Raw genomic sequence first — 25,684 nt, 5'->3', positions numbered from 1 at the left:
AACCAGGTATTAAGAATTAGTTTGTATTGGTGATGCAAAATATGTAGAAAGAAAATATTTCATTATATCGTCGGCCTTATGCCAAAAGCCCTTAACACATCTGACTTTGTACACTGTTAAGGGCCTCTTGGCATAAGGTCGACGATATACAAAGTGTACAATGCATATGTAATGGGATGCACACACAATTGTTACCGATGTGCCTTTTTATGTTTTATGCAAGTTCTGCACGGGATCCTAGATGGCTGTTAAACACAAAGATGTAACAGGAACCTACCGGTACATATTTTTAGGGGTATGCTACAAGCCCAATGAACCATAATGTATGCATTATATTCTCATGGTCGGATATACAGTGTGCCCATCATTTCCAGTATAACTTGAGTGAAAACAAACATCGCACATGTACAGTAGATATGTGCGGAACCGGAGTGTGAATTGGTACAGTGTGAATGCTGTGCATGCACAAGCACACAGTGTATGAATCTACACGGTGATACTGACGACACTGTGTTGGTGTTCAGAATCATTGATCTACTGTTCTTTTTATAGATTTATCAGTAACATTTCTTGTGGCAGAAATGTTAAGATGGACCATATCTGACAGCTTCTTTTGATTTCAAAGTCAATCATAGAAGAAAAGTAGAAAATTTCATCTTGTTTTCACTCCAGCCGCCACTTAATACCCGCATGTCCAACCATGAGAATTATTTTCCACTGGTTGCAAGATCAGCTGTTTAGCTGTTTGAAGTTGTATGTTGTGACACAAGAACAAGGAAAAGATGATTCGTATTAAACTACTCTTAGTAAGCACACTTGCTCTTTCTCAATTCCCTGGCACTCAAGCCCTGAAAACGTGGTCAAAAGCACCATCACAATGTGTGTGACTATCTGCAAGACTGCAAGAAAGTGTCTCATTACTGCAATGTTAGTTGTGTGACATATCAATTCAGTTTCAAGAGCAAACATCGTTTCCGTGCCGACACTAATCTGCACGTTTATGACATGATCTTCTGTAGGAGTGGACTAGAAAAAGCATGGTCCTGATTGCCACCATTAATGTACTTTAATAAATACTTCATGACTTTTCTGTGCCAAGTCTGCTTTTTGCAGATACAGTGTATACATGTATAACTACGTGTATGTGAGATCAGCCTAGGATGCAACTGGCCTTATGTGATGAACAAAACAAGACGTGCAACTGTGGTTTTTGATAACTTTATACCAAGGTATGCAAGTTATGCAAGTTTTTGATTAGTTTAGATATTCGGACACTTCTATATGCATTGATGTCCAGTTCTTTACGTTATGACATAACCTACGGTCAGTTTAATGTAAATTGCATAATGTGCCCAAAGAAATTACCCCTAAAAACTAATGATCTTTACACTGCATTGGAGATACTGTATACTTCATATATTCAGTGAGTCTTATTTTTTTGCAAATCGGAACTTCCAAACAATTTTAAAAGTGGTTAAATTTGTAATCGTGGAGCACAGAAATGGACACAAAAATGTACTCACACAGGTCGCATTCATGTTGGGATCGGAGTTGACATTTTCATGTGTTAATGAATTTGCAAATAGTGCATGACTCACAAAATTTGTGGAAATAAAAACCCTGTTAAAAATATATGGCATAAACAGTAATTGATTCAGAATGCAGTATCTTATTTCATGGGGCCCATACTGAGTTAACTATTGTGGAGCTTGACTTTTACAGTGGTTTGTTGTACCACCAGGTGATATGAATGGTATACGTACTGAGACATGTGAAAGTAAAAGTGTCTATGACAATCACTTTACATAGTTGTGTCATATTTTAGCAGAAATGTATATTCAAGCTGTCTATTGCACGCTCTTCAAACTTTTGTAATACATGTATCAGTTGTAAATACCATGAATTTCATGACATTTCCATTGATTCTGAAGGCGGACAAAGCCTTCAATTGCTTTTTGTTTAAAGGGTGTGCTTGTTCAGTGATGTCGGGTCAGAAAAGCAAGACTTCATCATATATTATGTTTATGTTGCAAATGTTTCAGCCAGATCACATGATAGCCAACAATCCAGTAAACTTTTCAATAATGTTGCCTTTTCTTCCATCCTTACAAGTAAAATGCAGAGTTCATATACATGTACAGTATAATACAGTGTAAGTATTTCTTTTTAATCTTTCCTCTGATAGTCTGCACATATGGCACATACTTATTACATGTCAATTCATATGGTCTCTTTTGAATGCAGAAGTTGTTGCTATGTGGGGCAAGATTTACGATTGTCAGGAACAACCTTTTATATAGATATGCATGAAATGTTCAAAGCTGGTCTGCTTGCTTGTAATTGTACAGCATTTATCATGTTCTATGCCCCTTAAAGGGATGGTACAGTATTGGTGGAGATGAGAATTGGGCTTTTTAACTTTTTGCGAGATACCAAGAAAACACTTATAATATAGTACAGAGCATACCATTTTAAGAGGAATTCAAACTTTATTTTGATGAAAATTGGGTTTGGAGTGACTGAAACATCCAAAAACAAAGTAAAACAAAGCAAATGTGATAAAGTGTGGGTCCCTATTCTCAACTTTATTAGAATCGCTCTTTTTTTAATATCTCAGCCATTTCAAAACCAATTTTCATCAAATAAACATTCAATTCCTCATAGAATTACATGCTCTTTCATATTTCATGAGAGATTTCTTATTATCTCACAAAAAAAAATGTAAGAAGCCTGAAATTAGGTCTCAACCAAAACTATACGATTCCTTTAATGTGATGCAAATGAGGGCAATTATCTAATGTCATTCTGTTACTCAATCTAGTAAACCATAGTGTAACATGTTGGATTGGCTTATCACACTGTGTCTATGATGGAGTAGTAGAGATTTACAATGTTATGATTTTTCTTGTATTTTTTTTTCTTTATGCCAGACAATTGTGCTCAGCTATTAAGAATTGAAGTTACAGAGAGTGATAATGCCTTCATGTGTGTATTGTTGGGCGTCTTGAAATTTCGCTCATTGTATCAAAGATTCCTTGTAATGGTTGTAATGGGCAAATGTTGTAAGGCCAAATAATGACCAGGATAAAGGATTAAACTAGGTGACATTTTTAAAGTTATTGCGTGGTACAGGGGAACCTCGTTATGAGGACCTAAAATCATGATTACCTCATTATATAAGATATCTCACCATATTGGGGTCACAAAAACAAAGAAATTTATACAACACTTAATTAGAATGTAGCTATCCAATTGGGCGATTGTCCATCGAGTGGCATTTACATATGTAGTTAAAAGTTCCATGGCTGTCAGCCGTGCAATTTTATTTGAGCAAAAATGGATAGGGAATGGCTGACGTCACCCATTTCCATTGACCCCCGTGTTAAACTCATGATTGACTCAAAGTTTTGGTTCCATCGCATGGCTCTGATGTCACAATAAACAAACATTTGCTGTGCTCACTCAACAATTACAAGCATGCTTATACAAGCGTGTACTTTTGTCACTCATTTTTATAAGTAACTTGAACAACCAATCGGCTTCGCGTACATACGTACACGGTGACTGTGACTGTGTGGCTACTCATTCGTCTTTCACAGAAAATAGTTGCCATTTCTGTGCTAGATTCAAGAATTTGTGTGGACCACATCTTTTGATGTTCGAGGTGTTGTATAAAACTAATAATGTATGGTCTTTACTTGTGCAGTGGAACGAGATTTCACACTCGTGACCATTCACTCTTTGTATAATAGAGTTGGGACCTGCAAAATCATTTTATTATAGGAGGGTTTTGTTACATCTGACCTCTTCTTATTGAGGTTCCACTTACGTAATGTGGTAAATTTTGATTTGTAGTCCTATTCCCTGCTTTATATTGTTCATCAAAATGGAGACCAGGTTTTGGATTTCTAAAACATTTGGACTAAAGAAAATGGCTGTTTGATTGTCACTGTAACAGTCAATTAGAAATGGAATGTTTTGTATTAATTTGACCCCTATAGCAAATTGTTGGAACATTCGAACACAAATTAGCAACAAGGCAAATTGGATAAGATGAAATTGTGTTAAGTATGTTGATAACTGCATAAATACAATGTGTGTAAGGGCATGTGTATTGTTAATGCCACTTTATTATCCTCAACAGGAAGATAATATACATTTATGTGGTTTCTTTCATTATCAGTAGCAATAAACAGCCAAACTGAAACCAAAAGTCAATGTGATTTTGGCAGGGGCGGATCCAGGAATTCTGTAAAGGGGGGGGGGGGCGTGACTAATATTTCTGGTGCCACTTCCGGGTTTCATTTCATTTTTTTCTTTTTATTTCTTTTGTTTTTAACAAAAAATAAAGAGGGGGGGGGGCGTGCGCCGGTTGCGCCCCCCTCTGGATCCGCCACTGTTTGGTATAGCTACAATTTATTTAACACTACATTAAAACCTACTTATTTCCTTGGCCACAAAGTCATTTATTCTCAAACAGTGTTTATCAAGGAATATTTATGTCTGCTTCCTTGTGGTATGCCGATGTTCTGTGTCACTTTCAGTTTGTAAAGCCCTACATACTCCCCATTTCTGGTGCCTTGTCACAGATGTTGTTAATCACCAAGAGGGGGCAATACATGTGTGGCATTTGAGAAAAACTGTGCTCTTCAGTGAATTTAAGGTGTTGAGCATGCAGCAATGCACAACATGAAAGGCATCGTTGGTCAGTTAGAGTTGAGATGAAAGTGGGGAATTTTACATCATGTCTGCATAGAATACTGTCAATAGGCTAATAAAAAATTATTGTCCATGGTTTGTCAATTGTTACTGTAATCTGTACATATGAAACAAAATTGCTTCCTCAAGTTTAAATCTAAAGGTTTTTTTTTGTCATTTATAATGTCCTTGTCTGTACAATACAATTTATGCTAAATAAATTCTATTTAATGAAAAAAAAAATGGCAAGAAAAAGCTGAAATTACTGTGTCATTCTTGTTTTCAATGTGCTTGTACAGTGCAGTTTGTGCTTAAGTTCAAGTTTGTGAAAAATACCCTCCAAAAAGGTTCTGTCAATCGTGTGTCAATGTGTCTTGGTAATGCATTTATAGTAAATAAAATATTTTTTTAATAAAAGATAGCTCTCTACAAGAAGTAAAATTATCTACTTCCCTGTTTCTATTCTCTATCTCACTATCTCTTCCTCCTCCTCTTCTCTCTCCCTACTCTCTCTCTCTCTCTCTCTCTCTCTCATTCTCTCTCTTTCTTTCTCTTTCTTTTTTCTTTTCTCCCAGTACTACCAAAATTTTTCTGTAAAGCATGATATGCACGAAATTTTCACGAATTGGAGCCAACATCCTTTTTCGCCGCAGGAATTTTTTTGTGAATTGCCATTGGCATTCAATGCGTTTGTAGACAAGAACTTTCGTGTGCATTTTGATTTCGCGAATCTCGGCTCTCGCAAAATTACCGAAATCAAAATGCACATGAGCATTTCTAGTTCTACAGTACATGTACATGTACAATGAAATTTATTCTTCATGTACAAAACTGTACTTGACACTATATTTCAGTCATGGGACGACAATATCAAACAGATCACAGGACAGGCTTCATCTCCACTAGACCACCGAGCTTTCGTCCAACAGGGATAGCACGCAGATTAGAAGGATTAGAAGGATTAGAACTAACACTTGCTGTCAGGCGAAAGCTCGGTGGTCTAGTGGAGATGGCGCCTGTCCTGTGATCAGAAGGTCGTAGGTTCAAATCCTGCTCAAGTATGTACGCCCATGATTTTTTTATCATGGCTACTACTAAAACACTGATCAATTCAGTGTTTATTTACGTCGATGTAGGGCAATTTGTCAATAAGTTGCAATGAAAACATCTCGATGGAAGAATTTCATGAATTTGAATATCAAATAGTTTTCCAAGGCAAGAAGGGCATTTGTGTGCACTTTATCAACAATGAGGAGATACTTGACTCCTTGGGGTGTAACACTGAAACAAACAAACAATAGTCTGTCACACAATATTGGTCTCATAAGATATCTTTCATACACTTTGTATTCATGTTTATTGTATGCTTACAAATGCAATGTACCATTTGATACTTGTATGACAATCATAATTACCGGTATGTACAGTTTTTCCAAATCATTTACGAAAAAAAATCATGCAAAATGATTTGATAATGATAATGACAATATCTTTATCACTTACTGTAAAAATCTAGGCTGAAACATGGCCGCACATTCTCTACAGTTCTCGTCATTAGCCTCATTTACATGATAGATAATACAGTACACCAAATCAGTAACCACACTTCTGCTCTTGTTAGCCGACTGTCCATATTTCATTCTTGCCTATTACAGCTGGAATGCATGCAGTAGATCACCAAAGAGTTACATTATTTTTAAAGTCCGTATCTGGGAACATACACTGGACTGTAAAAGTTTGCCTGTAATACTCTGCAGTCGGAAAAAGAAAGAATTACAGAACCCCCCCCCCCCCCAAAAAAAAAAAAAACCAAACAAACAAACAAACAAAACAAAACAAGGAGAATGGGGAAAAAGAAGAATCACAAGGAAATGTAGAAATTACGCGGTGCGTAATATACAATGTATGTCCCCGCTGGAAGTAGCATTTTGTAGCAAAATGTACAATACAGGTCAAAAATCAAGGTCAAAGGTCAAAATTCTGTGTAGAAGTTTTGAAGCCCTCACCTAGTGCCATCACATAAAGCAAACAGAATCGAAATCGGGTTAGAAATGGCGAAGGAGTAGCATTTTGTAGCAAAATGTACAATACAGGTCAAAAATCAAGGTCAAAGGTCAAAGAAGTCAAAGGTCAAAATTCCGTGTAGAAGTTTTGAAGCCCTCACCTAGTGCCATCACATAAAGCAAATGGAATCAAAATCGGGTTAGAAATGGCGAAGGAGTAGCATTTTGTAGCAAAATGTACAATATAGGTCAAAGGTCAAGGTCACAACTGAAATTCTGTGTACAAATTTCAAAGCTCCCATGTAGTGCTATCATATAAAGCAAACAGAATCAAAATTGGCTCATAAATGACAGAGAAGTAGCAAATTGAACATTTTGATCACACACGGACGCACACACACACGGACACACACACGTACGGAGCCCGTTTCATAATCCCCTGCTTGAACTCGTTCGGCGGGGACAAAAAACACACACACAAAAACAAAACAAAACAAAAACAAAACTAAAAATACTCTGTTCAACACTACATATACGGTAAAAATGGGGGGGGGGGTCCTTAAAATTCTTAATGATGAGTAAAGGGGAAAGAGCTTTTTTGGGATTACCATTTTTATATCACTAACTTTCATTGAAGAATAAAGCCATACACTTAGACCAGCCGCCCTTGTTTTCCCTGGATTAAGTTACAAATTTGGCAGATATAATGAAGTACCTGGTAGCTTTGTAATTCCTTTTGCAAAATCTGGATTTCCTATAAAACATTCATATACAGTATGTGTATTTTTTGAGTCAAAAAAAGTATTGAAATTGTGGTCTATCTCAAATCGATACACACTACATCACATTTTTCATCACAAAAAACGAGAATATGACCAGTGACAAATAGAGCTGTTGGTAATTCTTGCATTCATAATTGTGATGATTGTCTAAAATCATTTGAAACAACTAGGATCCTTTTTCTTCCTCCTTGCAATGAAAACTTGGCCTCCATACTAAAGGTCAATCCTCAAATGCACATATTTTGGTATTAAGGATGAACAAAGTAGCTAAATAAAGATGCATTCTTACAATTATGACACTACATGTAATAGAAAGTATGGTATTAAATGTTTGTTCTCATCAATTAGGCATAATAACACAAACACCATTCCACTAATAGCACAAGTCATATCTATTGAAGCTGGAGAATGAGCTCCATTATTTTTTTATGGACACATACTTTTTATACTTTGGTCTGAGCATCTGACTGTTTTGTGTTTGGCTGTACATGTTTTTGAACATGGGGCAAACACAACGCAATAAGTAGGCCTATACAGTGAATATTTTTCCCCTTGCAGCTATAAAGGGAGTTGTAAAGCGGTATTTGCAAGGGTTCATGGGCAATTATCCCCTGGACAATTACCCAGACCCTTCCCCTGACCCTACCCCTAATCCTAATCCTGAACCTAATCCTAACCCTAACCCTAATCTTTACTCTAGACTTATCACTAGCACGATCTGCTGGCTTGACCTCTGAACACTGCCATGGCAATGGCAGTAAAGACATTTTACTATTTATGACATAAGATTTATTACATGTTGCGAAGAAAGCATACTCCAGACCTGATGTACAGGATACCTCAAATAACTGTTGTTGATATCAATTTTCAGAAAGAATGCAAGTGAATCAAATTGCTTGAAATGCATACAAGTAATTTTAGAGGTATCATTTGTGACCCTACATCACAAAACGAACAAAAAGTCGCATCCCTTGATTTTACATGACTGAAAAAAAGAAAAAAAAAATGTTAATAAACATGCTCAATTTCAGCTTAATCTGATAATCCCTTCATTGTTGTTGCTTGGGCGGTTTACATCCGTGTCTTGTCCCCTTCATTGCACAGCTAGCATAGCTTGGTATAGATTAAATGCTTGAATAGCCCAGTACTTCAGAGCCTCTTTTCTCAGTTCACAGTTTTCCAGAGTATGTGCTTTCTTTGCAATATTTAGATAGGTGAGGAGAGTCCATTAGAATTGAGTCATACATCATTTTAAAGCTTAGAGTCTGCTCTTTAAGAATATGCCCTTAACCCAAAGTCCATGTCTGGCGACTTTTTGTTGGTTTTGTGGTGCAGGGTCACATTCATTAATTACATTAATTTTTTATTTTATTAACTACAATGTATCTTGGCATTCTTGACGATAGAAGTGGACCATATTATTGTGGTTTCACTGGTCCCAAGAAATTAGTCAGAAAGAGAGACTTTTGCAATGTAGGAGTGTACCTGAATAGGTATGTATGACTTTGACAGTATCGTCACAACAGATGTTCAACTGCTCACTTGAAAATGCCTTAATTTCTCTCTTGGAAGTCATTCACTCATGTTCACAGTACTTATTGGACGTTTTATGGGGGTTAGATTTTTGTACATAAGGTGAACTTGTCTTCAATAAGATCATGCACATTTACATCACCATCCCTTTTCATTACCCTGCACCAATATTTCTTTTGTTTTTAAATCCAAAGCGATCATATCAAATCAAATCATGCACATTTACATCAACATCCCTTTTCATTACCCTGCATCAACATTTCTTTTTTTTAAAAATCAACAGCGATCATATCAAATCAGATTTTTTTTTAAATTGTCTATTGGTGAAATCATTAGGCTCATGAAATCATCATCCTGACTTTGTTCACAAGTATGACTTATTATAAATATATAGCCCTGAACAATCCACAAACTGAATAGCCAGCATTCATCTCCACATACATACATAAACAGAGTTTCCTACCCTGTTTTGTGTTAGAATACTTTTAAAACATCACCATGCCTTTCAGATACACTATATTCCATGACATATAAAACAATCATCTTGGCAGAACCAATGATTCCTCTCATTTTGAGATTCAATTTCTCACTTTCAGTTTAACAGAGTAATAATGAGTATGTGAATCACTCCCAACTTTGTAGAAAAGATAAAAGATAAGCATTCTAGTACATTGGCACATCACATGTTTGAGACAAGGCCTGAAACAGGGGCACTTGTCTTTACCAACGCTTGGACCTCCTTGAATTTGGGATGATTCTTGTCGCCTAGCAACTGGAAGAGCACCGACTCACTCGTTGTGATGATTGCTCCAAACTGGCGTAATCTCTGACAAAGATTACGAGACAGAACGAAGGATGACACAAATTAGGAAATGAAAACATGAACTCAGTCAATTACGAATATCTCTTACTTACGGTCGCATGTTCACATGCAAAAACTAATAGGATCTAAATAGCTCATTCAATTATCAGAGTCACCATACCAGCCAAATATACAGGTAGATATACAGTCTGTGAACAAGTTCCAGAGGTAAATAAAAGAGGTCTGAATCCCATTCCATTTACAGCTCAGAAACACAGCAATTTTAGTACAATTGCAGCACTGTAATCTTGAATACAGTCACTGAGTATAAAAGAGTTTGTTTGCTCCATCAACAATGATCAACAAAGAAGACAAATAAGACTACCCACTGATGGCATTACTGTTCAGAGAAATAATGTTGGTAAATTAACCCATTCCTCCCGCAATTCTCCAAGAGCTTCCAATGTCCCCATCAAACGGGATTCTTTTTGCCCGGCAACAAAGAACATGTTGGTAATCCACTGTGTGAAAGCAGTCGAGTAGTATATGTATCCCCTTTTCATGGTCATCTGCATATGCCATCGAGCAACGGAATATATTGATCAGACGTGAGGTTATGAATGGAGTGTGTGCTGATGGGCTCGCAGACTCTTTTATTATACACTATGAGGGCACCCGAATGGGGTCAGCGAAAGTCAAAATATAGTGAGTCCAGCCTTGATGGCTATGTACGTCTTCATACAAGTTTTACAGCAAAACGTGTATTACTGCGCTGGAAAAAGGTAAATTCTACAACAAAAATACACACAGTTTTGATACAGAAAAAGAACAGATATTGATAGAAGAAACTCTAATCTTTCAATAGAAGTCATTTATCTGGTCAGTATAAAACAAACAAACATGAATTTAGGCCACAAATGCAGACACCCTCATCAACATTTTGGGAACCTGGTGTACCATGATCCCATAATTATATGACTTGGCGCCAAGGGAAACCGGTATACCAAGTTCTCGTAAGAAACAGGTTAATGGCACTAAAAACTTTACAGGAGCTCCTCAGATATCAGTAACACAAGAGACCCAAGGGTCTCGCACTAACCTGAGTATCACAAGTTCACATTCCATGCATTCTTACAGACCCCTAAACTACAGTATATACAATGTACATAATGTAGTATTAACTTAGCGCTATCACTTCTGGTTCTGGAGAAGATTTTTAAAGATTCCTTTTTATGACGATAGGGAAACAATTATTCATTTGTCTCGCGAAGAAGATCGTAGAAAGGTGTACGACGTTTCGCTCGCTACTGCTGAGCTTCGTCAGGTACAATAAGACACGTTGGTTGGTTGGTGGTGGTGTTTATTGGCGCTTTTCAATCAATCTGATTATCTGCGCCACGTCTTCTCCATGCTATAGTAGGAGTCCATGAAAGAGTCTATGAGCTCAGTTCGGTTGATCCACGTCACACTCACTCTGTTTTAGGTTTCGGCTCACCTGTCAAGTGGCAGTGTGTGAGATCAATTTCCCTCCACCGTTAATAGTGCAGTTTGTGCAGTGCATCTATATACATACACATATAAATATACTCTTTTGTGTGTGTATATTTTTTAACAAAACATACGAGCACACAAGGTGTGCGTATTGCTAGTAAATACTAACAATATCAATAACAATAATCATTCTTTATAAACGCTTTGTATTATTCAAATACACACACAAAGCCCTAAAATTATCTTCTATACTAACCTTCATTATATTTCTAATATTCAATACATTTATTTTCAACATTTTTTGCATCAATTTTCTTTCATTTTTATACCGTTTACATTCCAATAAATAATGTTCTATTGTTTCTGATACTTGACATGAATCACATAATCCATTTTCGTGACAATTAATATCATAAAGATAATAATTCAACCTACATTTCCCCAGACGAATTTGGTGTACTAACACTTCTTCCTTTCTACTCATTCCTTGTAACTGTATTCCCTTAGATATCTGTGACTGTATTCCGAAGAAATCTCTTCCTCTCTCTGATGTTTCCCATTCTGTTTGCCAAATATTTCTATAATACGACACCATATATTTGGTAAGTTCTTGTCTCGTATGAGCAATATCTACATTCATATTTTCTTTAAAAGACCCCCTTTTTGCTAAATTATCAGCTATTTCATTACCTTTCACTCCTCTATGAGAGGGTATCCATTCAAAATGTACATCTATATCCTGTAATTGTAAACATTTCAATTTCTCTAAAATTTCTACAACTAAAACATTAGTAATAGAGAACAAATTTTCTAGCGCCTGTAACGCAGCTAGAGAATCAGTTAAAATAACAACTGAAATACTACGAAAACTCTCTAACCATTCTAATGCCATTATAATTGCAGTTAATTCTGCTCTCATAATACATATTGAAGGTAATCTAAAAACTTTACCTATATCATACTGATCAACATAAAAAGCAGCACCAGTATTGTTATTGTCTTGCCTTGATCCATCTGTGTATATTTTCAAATACCCTTTCCATCTTATTAATAATCTTTCTTCTACATAATTTGCTACCTCTATCTCAGTATCACTTCTTTTCCTAATGTTATCAAAAATAAAATATGATATTCTCGGAGGTACATAATACCAGTACGGTTCTTTTAATATACAATCATAAATTTGTTCAACTTTTGTATTCAAAGTACATGCCCTCATAACAAGCGGGCCTTGACCGGTTTTCCAATGAAATCGATCGTAATACCAACATGGCTGTAATATTTCAACTGTAGAATGCCGTTTCCTTTCAAAAGACATTAAATAAAATCTATACTTATCAACAAATATACTTCTGCGAAATTTTAAGGGCATCTCTCCACACTCTACTTGTAAAGCTTCAAGAGATGTCTTACGCACTGCACCAGTAACTATTCTCAAAGCCTGATATTGAATACAATCAAGTTTACGTTTTGTGCTACTACTTGCAGCATCATACAATTCACATCCATAATCTAAAATTGATCTTATCAATCCTTTATATACCGTCAGTAATATTTGTCCGTTACTGCCCCATGGTGTACCAGCAACACATCTCATCAAATTCAATCGCTTTACAGCCTTGTCTTTAATAACATCAATATGTTTTTTCCAGTTTAACTTCTGATCAAACCACATTCCTAAAAACTTATATTCCACATATTGTTTAATTTCATATCCTTCAATAAATAATTTAACACTATTTTTCTGTTTATTAGTAAATACCATCACAGCTGATTTATCGGCTGAAACATCTATCTTCCAGTCTCTACACCATGACATAATTTCGTCAATTGCTCTTTGTAATTTCTTCTGCAAATAATATAAATTTCTACTCATACCCCACAACGCTATATCATCAGCATATACTGATAATTTAACACAATTTTCTTTCAATTTTAAATCACTCAGCATAACATTAAACAAAACTGGACTCATAACACTTCCTTGGGGAGTCCCCCTTTTCAGCACATATTCTTCAGAATATACACCATCTAACTTTACTACACATTGTCTATTTCCCAAAAATGCAGCACTCCACCTTAACATTCTATCTTTAATTCCAATCGCTTCAATCTTTTGAAGTAAACCTTTTCTCCAGATCTTATCGAAAGCCTTAGTTAAATCTAAGAACACAACAACCACATATTCTTTATTCGCCATTCCTTTTTGTACATCAGATTCTAATCTCACCAACTGGTCCATAGTACTCCTATTTTTTCTAAAACCCGCTTGAAACGGATTTAATATATCCTTCCTCTCCAAATACCATACTAATCTGTTTTTCACCATTCTTTCCATGATCTTACACATCACTGAGATTAAAGTAATCGGGCGATATGACGTAGGATTCGTGGGGTCTTTTCCCGGTTTCAACACAGGAATTTGTATACATTGATACCATTCAACTGGAAAAATTGCTTTAATCCATACATCATTATACAATTGTAATAAACATTTATACATAATTTCAGGTAGCGATTGTACCATGATAGCATTAATACCATCTTTTCCTGCCGCTGTATTTTTCATTTCTTTCAACGCATTCTTTAACTCTCTCATTGTGAATTCCTCATTGACAGGACTATCAACTTGCTCATATGAATTTACTTTGATTATTTCATTCTCAATATGTTTCCTTTTTTCTTCTTCTTTTAAATTACATGTATCATTTGTTTCGATCAACTGAAACGCCTTAGCAATAAGATTTGCTTTTTGTAATATATCTATTACCGGTGCCATCTTATCCATCTCAAATAAATTACTGCTAACATAAAAATTAGTATTCTCCTTACTTTTCTGTAATCCTTTCACTTTTTTCCAAACTTTACCCACATCCGTCATTCGATTAAACGACTGGCAGTATTTGAGCCAGTATTTATACTTTTCTTCTCTTATAACTTTCTGAGCATACGCTTTCTTTTCTTTATACTTTACCAAATCTTCTGTCTTATAATGCCTTCCTACTCTATTTCTATACCGATTTCTCTCTCTGATCACCTGTTCACATTTCTCTGTCCACCATGGCGCTGGATCCTTTCCTTTTCTTCCACCTATATATACCTTTTTAATATTTTCTTCTGCTACCTCATTAATCAAACTTACAATCAAAGTATATTTTTCTTGAATATTCATATCTTCTATCACTTGTAATATATCCAAATGCAAACATTTATCAGCAATTCTTTTCTTATATAAATTCCAATCAACATTTTTAAATGACCATACCTTTTCGTTAATTCCTGTTCCTTTTACATTAGAATATTTTCGAATCAATGAGCATTTTAAAACCAAATGATCACTACCAAAATTACTTTCCAATACTTTCCAATTTAATTCATGCGCAAACTTTTGCGAAGCAATGGTCAGATCTAAACATGACCAAAGACCCGTATGCGGGTCCAGTCTAGTTGCTGATCCATCATTTAATAAAACCAAATTATACTTTTCTAAAAATTTAACCACCACTTTTCCATTACTGTCCTCTTTTCTTCCACCCCACACTACGCTGTGGGCATTGAAATCACCGAACAATATGAAATCGGTAAAACAATTTTGAATTATATCTTCCAATTTACATATATCTAATTTTTTACATGGATTATAATAATTTATAATTGATACTGGTCTATTAAAAGAAAATACATCTATTCGTTGATACTCTTCAGAAGATGGGGTTTGTATCTCTTGAAAAATGATAGATTTATGAATATAAATCACCAAACCGCCTCTACCTCCTGAACCTCTGTTCTTAATAACAGAGTTGTAATCAGGTATATTGAAAACATTATAATCTGTAAACCAACTCTCTTGTATACATATAATATCTGGTAAATTTGTCCGTTCTTTACCTTCTATCAACTTTTTGTAAAATTCTGTTCCATGAGCATTCATGCTCTGGGCATTCCATTGAAGGATATTAAATACATGATATGTGCGACGGGAAGTATCCTGTTCGCTTTGAGTATTTTGACTCATTGAAGACGTTCATGGATGAGTTCGGGTGACACATCTTGTATATCTAAGCATCGTTTGGCTGCTTCAACCACAAGTCTAATTCTGTTCGAATGAGTTGTTTCTTTCTCCAGATTATTGATGATGAAAGTGACAAATGACAAAAAATCAACATTGACATTGAAAGATGACGTGGCTGGTTGTTCTGGTTCCCCTGTTTGCTCTTTTTTTTCCTCAGCAGGTTCTCTTTTTTCCGTTTGGGTTCCTTGATGTACCATAATTATTCTCTGTTTCAGAGGCGGACTTTCAACTGTATTTGATTGTGTGCTTTGGGGGGTCCTATTTTTTTCATTCTCTTGGGGTAAATTCTGTCGCTTTTTTTCACTGGCCTGTTGTGTCGTCTCTACTTGTTGTGAGGGTTGGGTATTCGACACACTCTGTCGATTCATTTCAGTAGACTGCTGCGACTTATATTGTTTTGCAGCTTGTGCGTACGACACCTTGTTCTCAAGTTTGAGCGTCTGTATCTCTTTAGCTTCTTTGTAGTAGATGCAGCCCTGGTAAGCCGCTGAATGGTTTTCTTTACATCTAAAGCACTTTGGGTTGTCCTTTGTTTGACATTCCTCAAAGTGGTGGTTATCACCACATCTCACACATCTTATTTTCCCCCTACACTGGCTTTTTACGTGTCCGAATTGTTGGCATTGGAAACATCGTGTGAGGGGAGCTACGTATTCATGCACTCTGTATGTTTGATACAAAAAGGTGATAGATGCGGGCATTTGTTGCGTGTCAAAAAACAGTAGCACAGAAGGTGTGGGGCCTAGTACTCCTTCGACCCTTTTTTTGAAACGCTTTACTTGCATGACTCCTTGGTCCTTCAACAATTCTTGCAGCTCTTCTTCAGTAATCTGCTCATCAACTCTATGGATGACTCCTTTGCTACCCACCACTTTTGATTGTATTCTTTCAACTTTCACAGATACCCCTGCCAACTCACTCATTTCTAAGGCTTTCTTCATCTGTTTTTCGTCTTTACATACGATTTTCAGTACCCGCTTTTCTTTCACTTTGTACATTTTTTCAACTTCCCCGATTTGTTTATGTAGGTGCTGTACTAGTTTGACGGGGCTGATCTGACAAACATTTTGCTCACCTAATCCCACTATGGTTACCGCCATATTTGATCTTTGATTTTGTCCCGTTTCTGTAGTTGCTATTTTAGAAGTAGATCTATCTGTCTCATTACACACACTTTCTTTTCTAATTCTTTTTTCCTCCTGAGTCTCAACTGTGGATTTAGATCTAGGTCTAACTTTTCTCTTCCTCCTTTCTACTCTCCAGCCATTGTCTTCATCTTCGCTGTCTTCTGTTCCCTTTCCTATTTCAATATGCTTGCTAGGTCTAGGTGATATTGAACTACGCACATCCATAGCGGCCTGATGGTAGGCCTCTTCGCCGCTGGATGAGGTTTCATCTGCAAACATATTCAGATGTACTTTTGATTCATTTTTTTCCCGCCTAAAAAGGTCGCTTACTTTGTTAGTGACGGCTTTTATTAGTAGAATTGTGCAGAAGGAGTTTGCCAACAATAACAAGCTTACCTTGGCCTTCAACTAATGAGGTTAAGTAACCGAATCTTAACTGTATAAGTCCGTCCACCAATAACTCTCTCCACAAGTGCCTCAGCAGAATCAGCAAGAAGAATCCACTTTATATTGCTTCAGCTGGCAGTGGCCTGGGCTCCCAAGTTTGTTGGGTTTGATGGCACAAATCCTCAGGGCTCGGGTCGGCCGGGCATTGAAGGAGGGTTCCGATGGTCCGCAGCCGATTGTAAGTTTCCCGCCAAATCCGTTGGTGCGTGTACGCAAATTATAGCGTGTATGCGGACGTGGTAGTGGGCCCGCGGCCGCCGGAGCCGGGTCGGGCAGTGCGCCACACTGTGTCCGCTGTATGCTGCGTTCATGCGGACCTAGTTGGCAGCACGTTTCCTCCCCCAGCGGGGCGGGCAGTGCGCCATCCTGTGGCCGCTGTTTACAGCGTCTATGCGGACCTAGTTGGCAGCACGTCGCCCCCCGGGGCGGGCCGGGTAGTGAGTCCTCCTGCGTCCGTTGACTGCCGTCACGATTCGGTGGCTTTGGTTTGTGCATAGTGTGGTGGTGCATGCGAATGCAGCGCATCCATGACTCGGGTAACTCTATGCCGACGTCCCTGTTGAGGTTGTCCTTACTGAGTCGTATATGGATGGCTTCCTTCACTCTACAAGTGTACCAGTGTCGTGCTGTGTCCATGCACTTCACGCCTTTCCAGTCTGGTTGGTGTTGGGCATTCCATGCATGCTCTGCTACTGCAGATGCCTCTGTTTTACAGTTAGTGACGTCTCGGCGGTGTTCGGATAACCTTTCCCCTACCGGTCTGCCGGTTTCTCCGATGTAGCTCATCCCACAGTCTCTGCAGGGTATACGGTAACTGCGACAGCCGCCACACGCAGTGTGTGCGTGTGGCGCGGCGCGGCGCGGTCTCCGGGGCTAGGTATACGGTAGATCACTCCGTCTTTCCTGAGGGGAGGTACCGGGTCTTTGGCTCGAACCAGGTGATTTCTGATAGTGGCGTCGGCTTTGTAGACGACTCGGATATTGTGTTTCGCCAGCCGGCGTCTCAGAACGGGAGCAATTGACTCCACATAGGGGAGGACAACCATGGACTTGTATTCCTCCTTGTCCTGTTCAGGTTGAACTCTTGCTGTTCGTGCCTTGTTGATGAAACACCTGGGATAGCCATTGGCCGACAGTGCTGATCGCAAATGACGTTTCTCGCTTGCTGTGCCAGAGGGCTTGGTTATGATCTTGTTTGCTCGATCGTAGAGGCATCTGATCACTCCTCGTTTGGCGGAGGTAGGGTGGTGTGAGTTGAAGGCCAGATATTGGTCTGTGTGTGTGGGCTTTCTGTATATGGTTGTGCTCAGTTTCCCCCCTGTGTCCCTGTGGACTAGGGTGTCCAGGAAGGCGATGCTTCCTTGTGTTTCTTGCTCTGAGGTGAACTTGATAGTAGGTTCTCTCGTATTCATGAATTCGAGTAGCTTGTCAGCGTGCCTCCTGTCGGCAACGATGAAGGTATCATCGACGTACCGCTTCCAAATCCTGGGTGCGGTTACAGCGGACACAGTGTGGCGCACTGCCCGACCCGGCTCCGGCGGCCGCGGGCCCACTACCACGTCCGCATACACGCTATAACTTGCGTACACGCACCAACGTGTCTTATTGTACCTGACGAAGCTCAGCAGTAGCGAGCGAAACGTCATACACCTTTCTACGATCTTCTTCGCGAGACAAATGAATAATTGTTTCCCTATCGTCATAGTATTCACCGCGATGGTCAACATCTTCACAAGGATTCCTTTTTACTGTATTATCTACATGTGTCATGTAAAAAGGCTAATGATGAGACCTGTAGAGAATGTGCGGCCATGTTTCAGCCTAGATTTTTACAGTAAGTGATAAAGATATTGTCATTATCATTACTTTTTTTTTTTGGGGGGGGGGGAGGGGTCTCCTGGAGGCCCCCTGGGAAGCATGCTGCCCATTTGAACAATTGATATTCTATACCCCTAGGGATGTTACTTGCCAAGTTTGGTGAAAATCCATCATGGGGGCACCCCTGGATCTGCCATGAGCAAACTTAAAATTACAGTTATCAATGTACTTATCCATAGTATTAACTTAGCTCTATCACTTTTGGTTCTCAAGAAGAAGATTTGTAAAGATTCCTTTTTCTTTCTTTTTTTTTTTGGGGGGGGGGGGGCAGGGGAAGCATGGTGCCCATTAGAACAATTTAGATCCTATCACCCTGGGGATGCTACCTGCCAAGTTTGGTGAAAATCATCACGGGGTTTTTAAAAAGAAGATGAAAGTGTAAAAAGTTTACGCAGGATGCATGTTGGACAACGGACGACAGACTACGGAGAACAGACGGCTCCCAACACACGCCGAATGCCAGACAAAAAGCAATCGCGACAGCTCAGTTCAGCCTTTGGCTTTAGGTGAGCTAAAGAGGTCTGGGAATGGGGGTATCAAGGGATATATTAACAACTTGAAAACAATTCCTTTGACTCGATGTAGGGCATGGGATACAAAAGACTTTATAATTACTGCACATATGAATTTTTAAAGTATATTATGTGCAGGCACTGCTGGATGAGAAGACTACTACAGTGTATGATGTCACATGCATAGAATGACATAAGGAAAATATAAAGAGAATTTCACAATCTTTTTTTTTTTTGTGTGTGTGTGTGTGTGCACACTTCCTCAACTTCTCACTGGCCTATATTAAGGGTAATATCATTCCCCTTGTCTTCTGAAAGAGGAAAGTCAAGTGCTCTTTTATTGTGCGAGAAAAGTGAAAATATGTTGAATTTTCTTTATATTTTCTTTAGAACATTTTACACATGTGACATCACAAGCTGTAGTAGTCTTCTCATCCAGCAGTGACTGAGCAGAAACTTCAAAAATTCATAACTTTTAGACAGATTGTCCGATTTTCCTCAAGCTCTCACTGATGTGTTCTACTAATACTGCTGCATTCACTCAAACCACATGTCTATGAAGGGAAACTTGTCCTTTCAAGAGACATATGTGTAATTGGAGAAGGGATGAATATTTTGTGTCACCTGACGTAACAGAAATGGCAGGAAGGGATCCTGGATCTACAAACCTCGTAGGCAAATTGGCGATCCATCATGCTCCTGGCCGAGACGGCGTCGGCTACGATGTGGACGTCGAACCCCTTGGCAAGGAGATCAAGAGCAGTCTGCTGAATGCACACATGGGCCTACAAGAAAGTCAGTTCAATTCAAGAGTCTTTATTATCACAGGCACTTAAATTTTTTTGTTTTTCTGCACAAAACTGTAATGTAACGATATCAGACATTAACAATTTGACCTCTGAACAGTCAAATTACCCACATTCAAAACTCGGATTTGAGGGTTTGTCTAATCATTAACATTTGAATGTGAGACCTGAGGGAAGAGAGGTCTATAGTACCACCATGTGTAAGTAGTCCTTGAAAAAATTGTCGTTTGGTGAAAGAAGAACCTGGAGAGGAGAGTGGACTCTATTCACTTGGTGATTAATACTGCAAACATCTCTTCCTCATTTACATCAGCATGCAAACTTTCACACAACACAAGTGTGTTGTGTGGATGACCTACCAACAATTTTGAGCAGCCATTTTTGCAATGATTATAAACTTTGATAAACAAATGCAAAAAAAAAAAGCAGATATTCAATCAGTCTCTTTCTCTTTCAACTATCTGTTCATGAATTGGGTATCAATTTTGGTTGAAGGTCCTGTTTACCTTTGGGAACAGTGATTTAAAAAAATTTCAAGATATGACATTTAATGCATATGTGCAGGTCTGTTGTACTGTCCTGTCACAATACATCCTATCATATAAAATTTTGTGATAAAGCCTAAAATATAAGGAGATATCTGTATTTTTCACAATAAAACGTAACTGTAGACAGTTTAGTCTGGGAACATTCTTATTACAAATATTGTTCATATTTTGTATATTTGACAATACTTAACACCAATTTTACCAATTCAAATTTTTAAAGTGGTTGTTTCTATTCCTAACTCACATTTTTGAACTATTTTAAAGCACTAATGCTGGGTTTTTGTTTCATCTGCATATGGTAAATTATGCCTTTAAAGAGAAACCGAACAACAAGAAAATGTAATAGCCTGAAGAATGAGCAGATTCATGGAATGACTGCTTTATAAAAAATGCTAATAATTATGCTGACTTAAAGCATGGCCTAAATGACAGACAATCATCAAGCAAGACAAATACTTGCACTTTATATGTGGTATATTTCAGGGTGTTTTTGTTTTCACAAATGCCGAGTCCATAGATATTTGTAAAATTAACAACATGCAAAATTATTGTCTTCTGTATCAAACACATGTGATGTATATCACCTCTACAAGGAGTGAAGTTGCTAACTTTTCTCAAGGAAAATGTGATACCACTTTTTTCTCTTTTCATCAATGTTATTCTCGATTGCAAATTTAACCTCTCTTTACAAGTCCCAATTCACACACACACAAAAAAATCATGCTAGCCAAATATATCAATGGCAAATACAGAATTTAGCTTGAAATAGAACAAAGCAATTTTCTTCTCTCCTTTGAGAGCACTTGATGTAAACCCATTAAAGGACAAATCCACCTTAATGTACATGTGGATTGAGTGAATGCAGCAATATTAGTAGAACACATCAGTGAAAGTTTGGGGGAAATCGGACAATCCATTCAAAAGTTATGAATTTGTAAAATATCTGCACAGTTACTGCTGTATGAGAAGACTACTACAGTGTCTGATGTCATATGCATACAACAATATTTAAGGAAAATATAAAGAGAATTTCACAAAATGTTATGTTTTGAAAAAAGTGCACATTTCCACGACTAGTAAGTGATGTAGGTCAGGGGTAATATTTTTCCCCTTTGCCTTCTTAAAGGGGGAAGTTAAGTGTTCTTTTATTATGCATGAAAAGTGAAAATATCATGAATTTTCTTTATATTTTCTTTATATTGTTGTATGCATGTGACATCACATGCTGTAGTAGTCTTTTCATCCAGCAGAAATTTCAAAAATTCATAATTTTTAAACGGATTGTCTGATTTTCTTCAAACTCTTGCTCACGTGTTCCATTAATATTGCTGCATTCACTCAATCCACATGTCTATGAAGGTGAACTTGTACTTCTTGAGGACTTGTGCCAAGTATATCCAGGCAGGTGCCAGTGGGAAATGATTGTTATAGCAATATCAGCTTACAGTTAAATGAGAAATGTTTGCGTGCATTTTAATTCTGCAAATTTTGCCACAGCAAAGATTTGTGAAATCAAAATGCGAGCGAAAGCTCTAGTCTACACTATATGCATTGAGTGTTAGAGGCAACTCGCAAAAATTTCATGCCACGAAAAAGGCCATCGGCTCCAATTCGCAAAAATTTCATGCCATGAAAATATCATGTTTTAGAGTAGCCTCAAGACTGACTCACCTCAATTCCAACCAGAATGATTGATTTGACTTCAGGAAGTTCGTCCAGTTTCTGTACCACTTCAGGAATGACCATGGAGAACTTTGTCTTTGAAAACACTACTGATTTGTTGACATCTAGTTCCAGTTCCCCAACAGTGTGACCGAGTCCACTAGGATACTTGGGTGGAGATATCATGCAAGAAACAATAACATTTTTTTTTTTTCAAAGCACATGGATGAAGGTTGTATAATGTAGGATGATAGATTTATTTAGAAGATTATTACAAATTATTTAGTCTTCTTTCTTGACTGCATTACAATTATCTACTTGTGTAATATTCTGCCCTGTGTCTTCCTGTGCTGTGATCATTTACAGAATTATAGGTCATTACTATTTCACGTCACTTTTGTACTAAGATATTACTCCTACATATCAAACTGCATCACAAACCAACAAAAGGTCGCCAGACATGGATTTTTAGTTAAGGGAAGATTCTGAAAGAGCAGACTCTAAACTTTAAAATGATGTATTTATAACTCAGCTCAAAAGGACCCCCATACCTATCTATATGATACTGGAAAGGAAGCACACACTGGAAAAGTGTGAACTGAGAAAAGAGGCTATGAAGTACAGGGACTATTCATGTGCTTAATCTTTACCAAGCCGTGATAGCTGTGCGATGAAAGGGACAAAACACAGGATGTAAACCACTGGAGCAAAAACAATGAAAGGATTATCAGATTACGCTGAAATTAGGCATGCTCTATCATCACATTCTGTCTATGAACAATGATAACTTTCAAAGCAGTAGCAGTATCCATTCAAAAGTTATTGGACTTGAAAGTGAAGAGTGTGCAAACGACTTCATGAAGTAAAAAGGGGCCTCAAAAGCCGGCCGCACACTATACAACTCACGACCTTACAAGTGACAGACTTTGGATCTTAAATAAAAAAGCGGTGTTTATTCTGAGGTTATTGTGAATTATTTCGAATCCAAAATCTGTCAGTCGTAAGGTCATGAGTCGTATAGTGTGCAGCCAGCTTAAGACATATCTGATCATTCTACTCTCCCCCCCCCCCCCAAAAAAAAAAAAAAAAATGTTGTAGAAAAACTGCTGAAAACACAGTTTCCCATTCATTTTATGATCCCAAACTAAAGAATAATGTAGAAGGATAGCTCTTTGTCTGTTTTGTGATGCACGGTCACCATGCATTTAATAAAGTATATACATTTTTTTAATTTTTCAGCTGGCTCCTCTTATACTTGCCCCTGTATCTTAGCTTTAATATCTGTTACTTAAATACAGTTTGCATTTAAGCACCACATGTTTGAGTTGTCCTGCAAAGAAAACTATGAATAATGATGAGAATCAACTGCTGAACAAGGTACATTGTACTATCTTTTTTGCAATGCAAGCCTTTAATGTAACAGTCTGGTACCAGTAATCAAAATATCTGGTACCGGTAACTTAGGTTTTCCATCAGAAGTTCAATCACTAGTTGGTCATATTTGGTAAGTTTTGGTAAGTTTTTGGTAAGAGAGCAAAGACTTACCTGCTCAGTTACAATAACTGGTATGTCCAGGATATATGCACCTTTAATCTGTAAAGACAAATCAAAAATGTTTCATTTTTAAACAAAAATGTCTGTGACAAATCTAGATATTCAAATTCATGAAATTCTTCTGTCGAGATGTTTTCATTGCAACTGATTGACAAGTTGCCTACATCGACATAAATAAGCACTGAATTGATCAGTGTTTTAGAAGTAGCCATGATAAAAATCATAAGCGTACATACTCGAGCAGGATTCGAACCCACGACCTCCTGGTCACCGGACAGGCGTCATCTCCACCAGACCACCGAGCTTTTGCCTGACAGCAAGCGTTGGTTCTAATCCTTATAGCATGCAGCAAGTACTGCGTAATTATTAAAATTCACGAAATTCTTACATCGAGATGTTTTCATTGCAACTGCCAACTGATTGACAAATTACCCAAAATTGATGTCGCTGTATGGCAATTTGTCAAGCAGTTGCAAATCTAGGTTACAAATTCATAGATATCGACACAACCAACAATTTAATACCATGAATAGATCTATATGATTTATTTGTACACAATTATAATTTCTTTCTTTCATTTTCTTTTTAACCTGTTGAACACTTGTCTATGTCTCAAGTATATGCAGGCAGATGTCTACGAGAAACAATGGTGTTAAAAGCCAAATCATTATGTTTATCATCAGTGCAGTGCCCAGTGGGGATTTTGAAGCACGATGAAACTGCAGTGCGCCTATCATAAATACTGCGCCTATCATAAATACAGCGACTACCGTGAATATCGACTATATGGGCTGTGTATAGTTACGCCTCACGGTGCGCAGTGCTACTGCTAGAAAGTAGAATATCTTCTTGGGGTTGGGTGTTTTTTTTTTTTTCATCAGTCTCACAGACCTAGACGTCTATAAAAGTTGTCTGTGTATGAAGGACAGAACTATAACTGTTAAATGAACACACACGCTCTTTGTTGCAAGTTTTGTATTAAGCCAAATCGCCAAATCATCCAACCCGCTGCTGCTGCGGGGCAATCACTAGTCACTATACTCAGTCCCACATGCTGCAATCAATGTGGGTTACAGACAATCACGCTATCTCAACAGCTCAACAAGCAGTCTACTTACCAACCGTTTGGTCACGACAGTGATTTCATCGAAGTATTTTATGGCTGGTTTGAACTTTTCTTGCATGTCACACACGAATAAGGCCGCAGTTTGTGGAGAAATATTGCCATATGATCGATCTTGAGCCATTTTGATAGGTTCGGATATGTTCTTCTCCCCTAGCACGGCAAGGTTCCAAGGTTTTACACAAGGACAATGGAACGGGGCTTGCCTGCCAATCGCCGATCGCGCTCCGCTGCTCAGGGTGTACAGCTAGCTGTACGTGCATGTACACATTCGGGGAATCCCATCAAGGCAGGTGGGCGGGGCCGCAGGAGACTCTCTCCCACCCCCACGATGATGATGATGATGATGATGATGATGATGATGATGATGATGATGATGATGATGATGATGATGATGATGATGATGATGATGATGATGATGATGATGATGGTGGTGGTGGTGGTGGTGGTGGTGATGATGATGATGGTGGTGGTGATGATGATGATTGATGATGATGATGATTCAGGGGCCCGTTGCATAAAAGTTACAATTATGGTAACTTTGCCATTTAATGGTAACTACCATGGCAACAATACTCAACAGCCAATCAAAATCAAGAATTCCATGAAAGTTACCATTGGATGGCAAAGTTACCATAATTGTAAC

The 25,684-nt window shown here is 37.9% G+C and overlaps 1 protein-coding gene across 1 annotated transcript; it reads right to left on the bottom strand.

Moving 5' to 3' along the window:
* Window positions 1-9,695: 9,695 nt before the first annotated feature.
* On the bottom strand, window positions 9,696-25,233 carry LOC139725946 (isochorismatase domain-containing protein 1-like). Its single transcript, XM_071637030.1, has 5 exons — window positions 25,034-25,233; window positions 23,907-23,954; window positions 22,371-22,529; window positions 20,014-20,130; window positions 9,696-9,842 (listed from the first exon to the last, which is right to left on the bottom strand). Exons 1-5 carry the CDS (start codon window positions 25,160-25,162, stop codon window positions 9,696-9,698), a joined length of 600 nt encoding a protein of 199 aa, XP_071493131.1. The 5' UTR covers window positions 25,163-25,233.
* Window positions 25,234-25,684: the final 451 nt, after the last annotated feature.

This window comes from Diadema antillarum, unplaced genomic scaffold (genome assembly GCF_040938485.1).
Source record: "Diadema antillarum isolate AM-2024a unplaced genomic scaffold, OU_Dant_1.0 seq00000069_RagTag, whole genome shotgun sequence".
Classification (NCBI taxonomy): domain Eukaryota; kingdom Metazoa; phylum Echinodermata; class Echinoidea; order Diadematoida; family Diadematidae; genus Diadema; species Diadema antillarum.
Note: the sequence above shows the minus strand (reverse complement) of the source record. Positions and strands in the feature narration are given on the sequence as shown.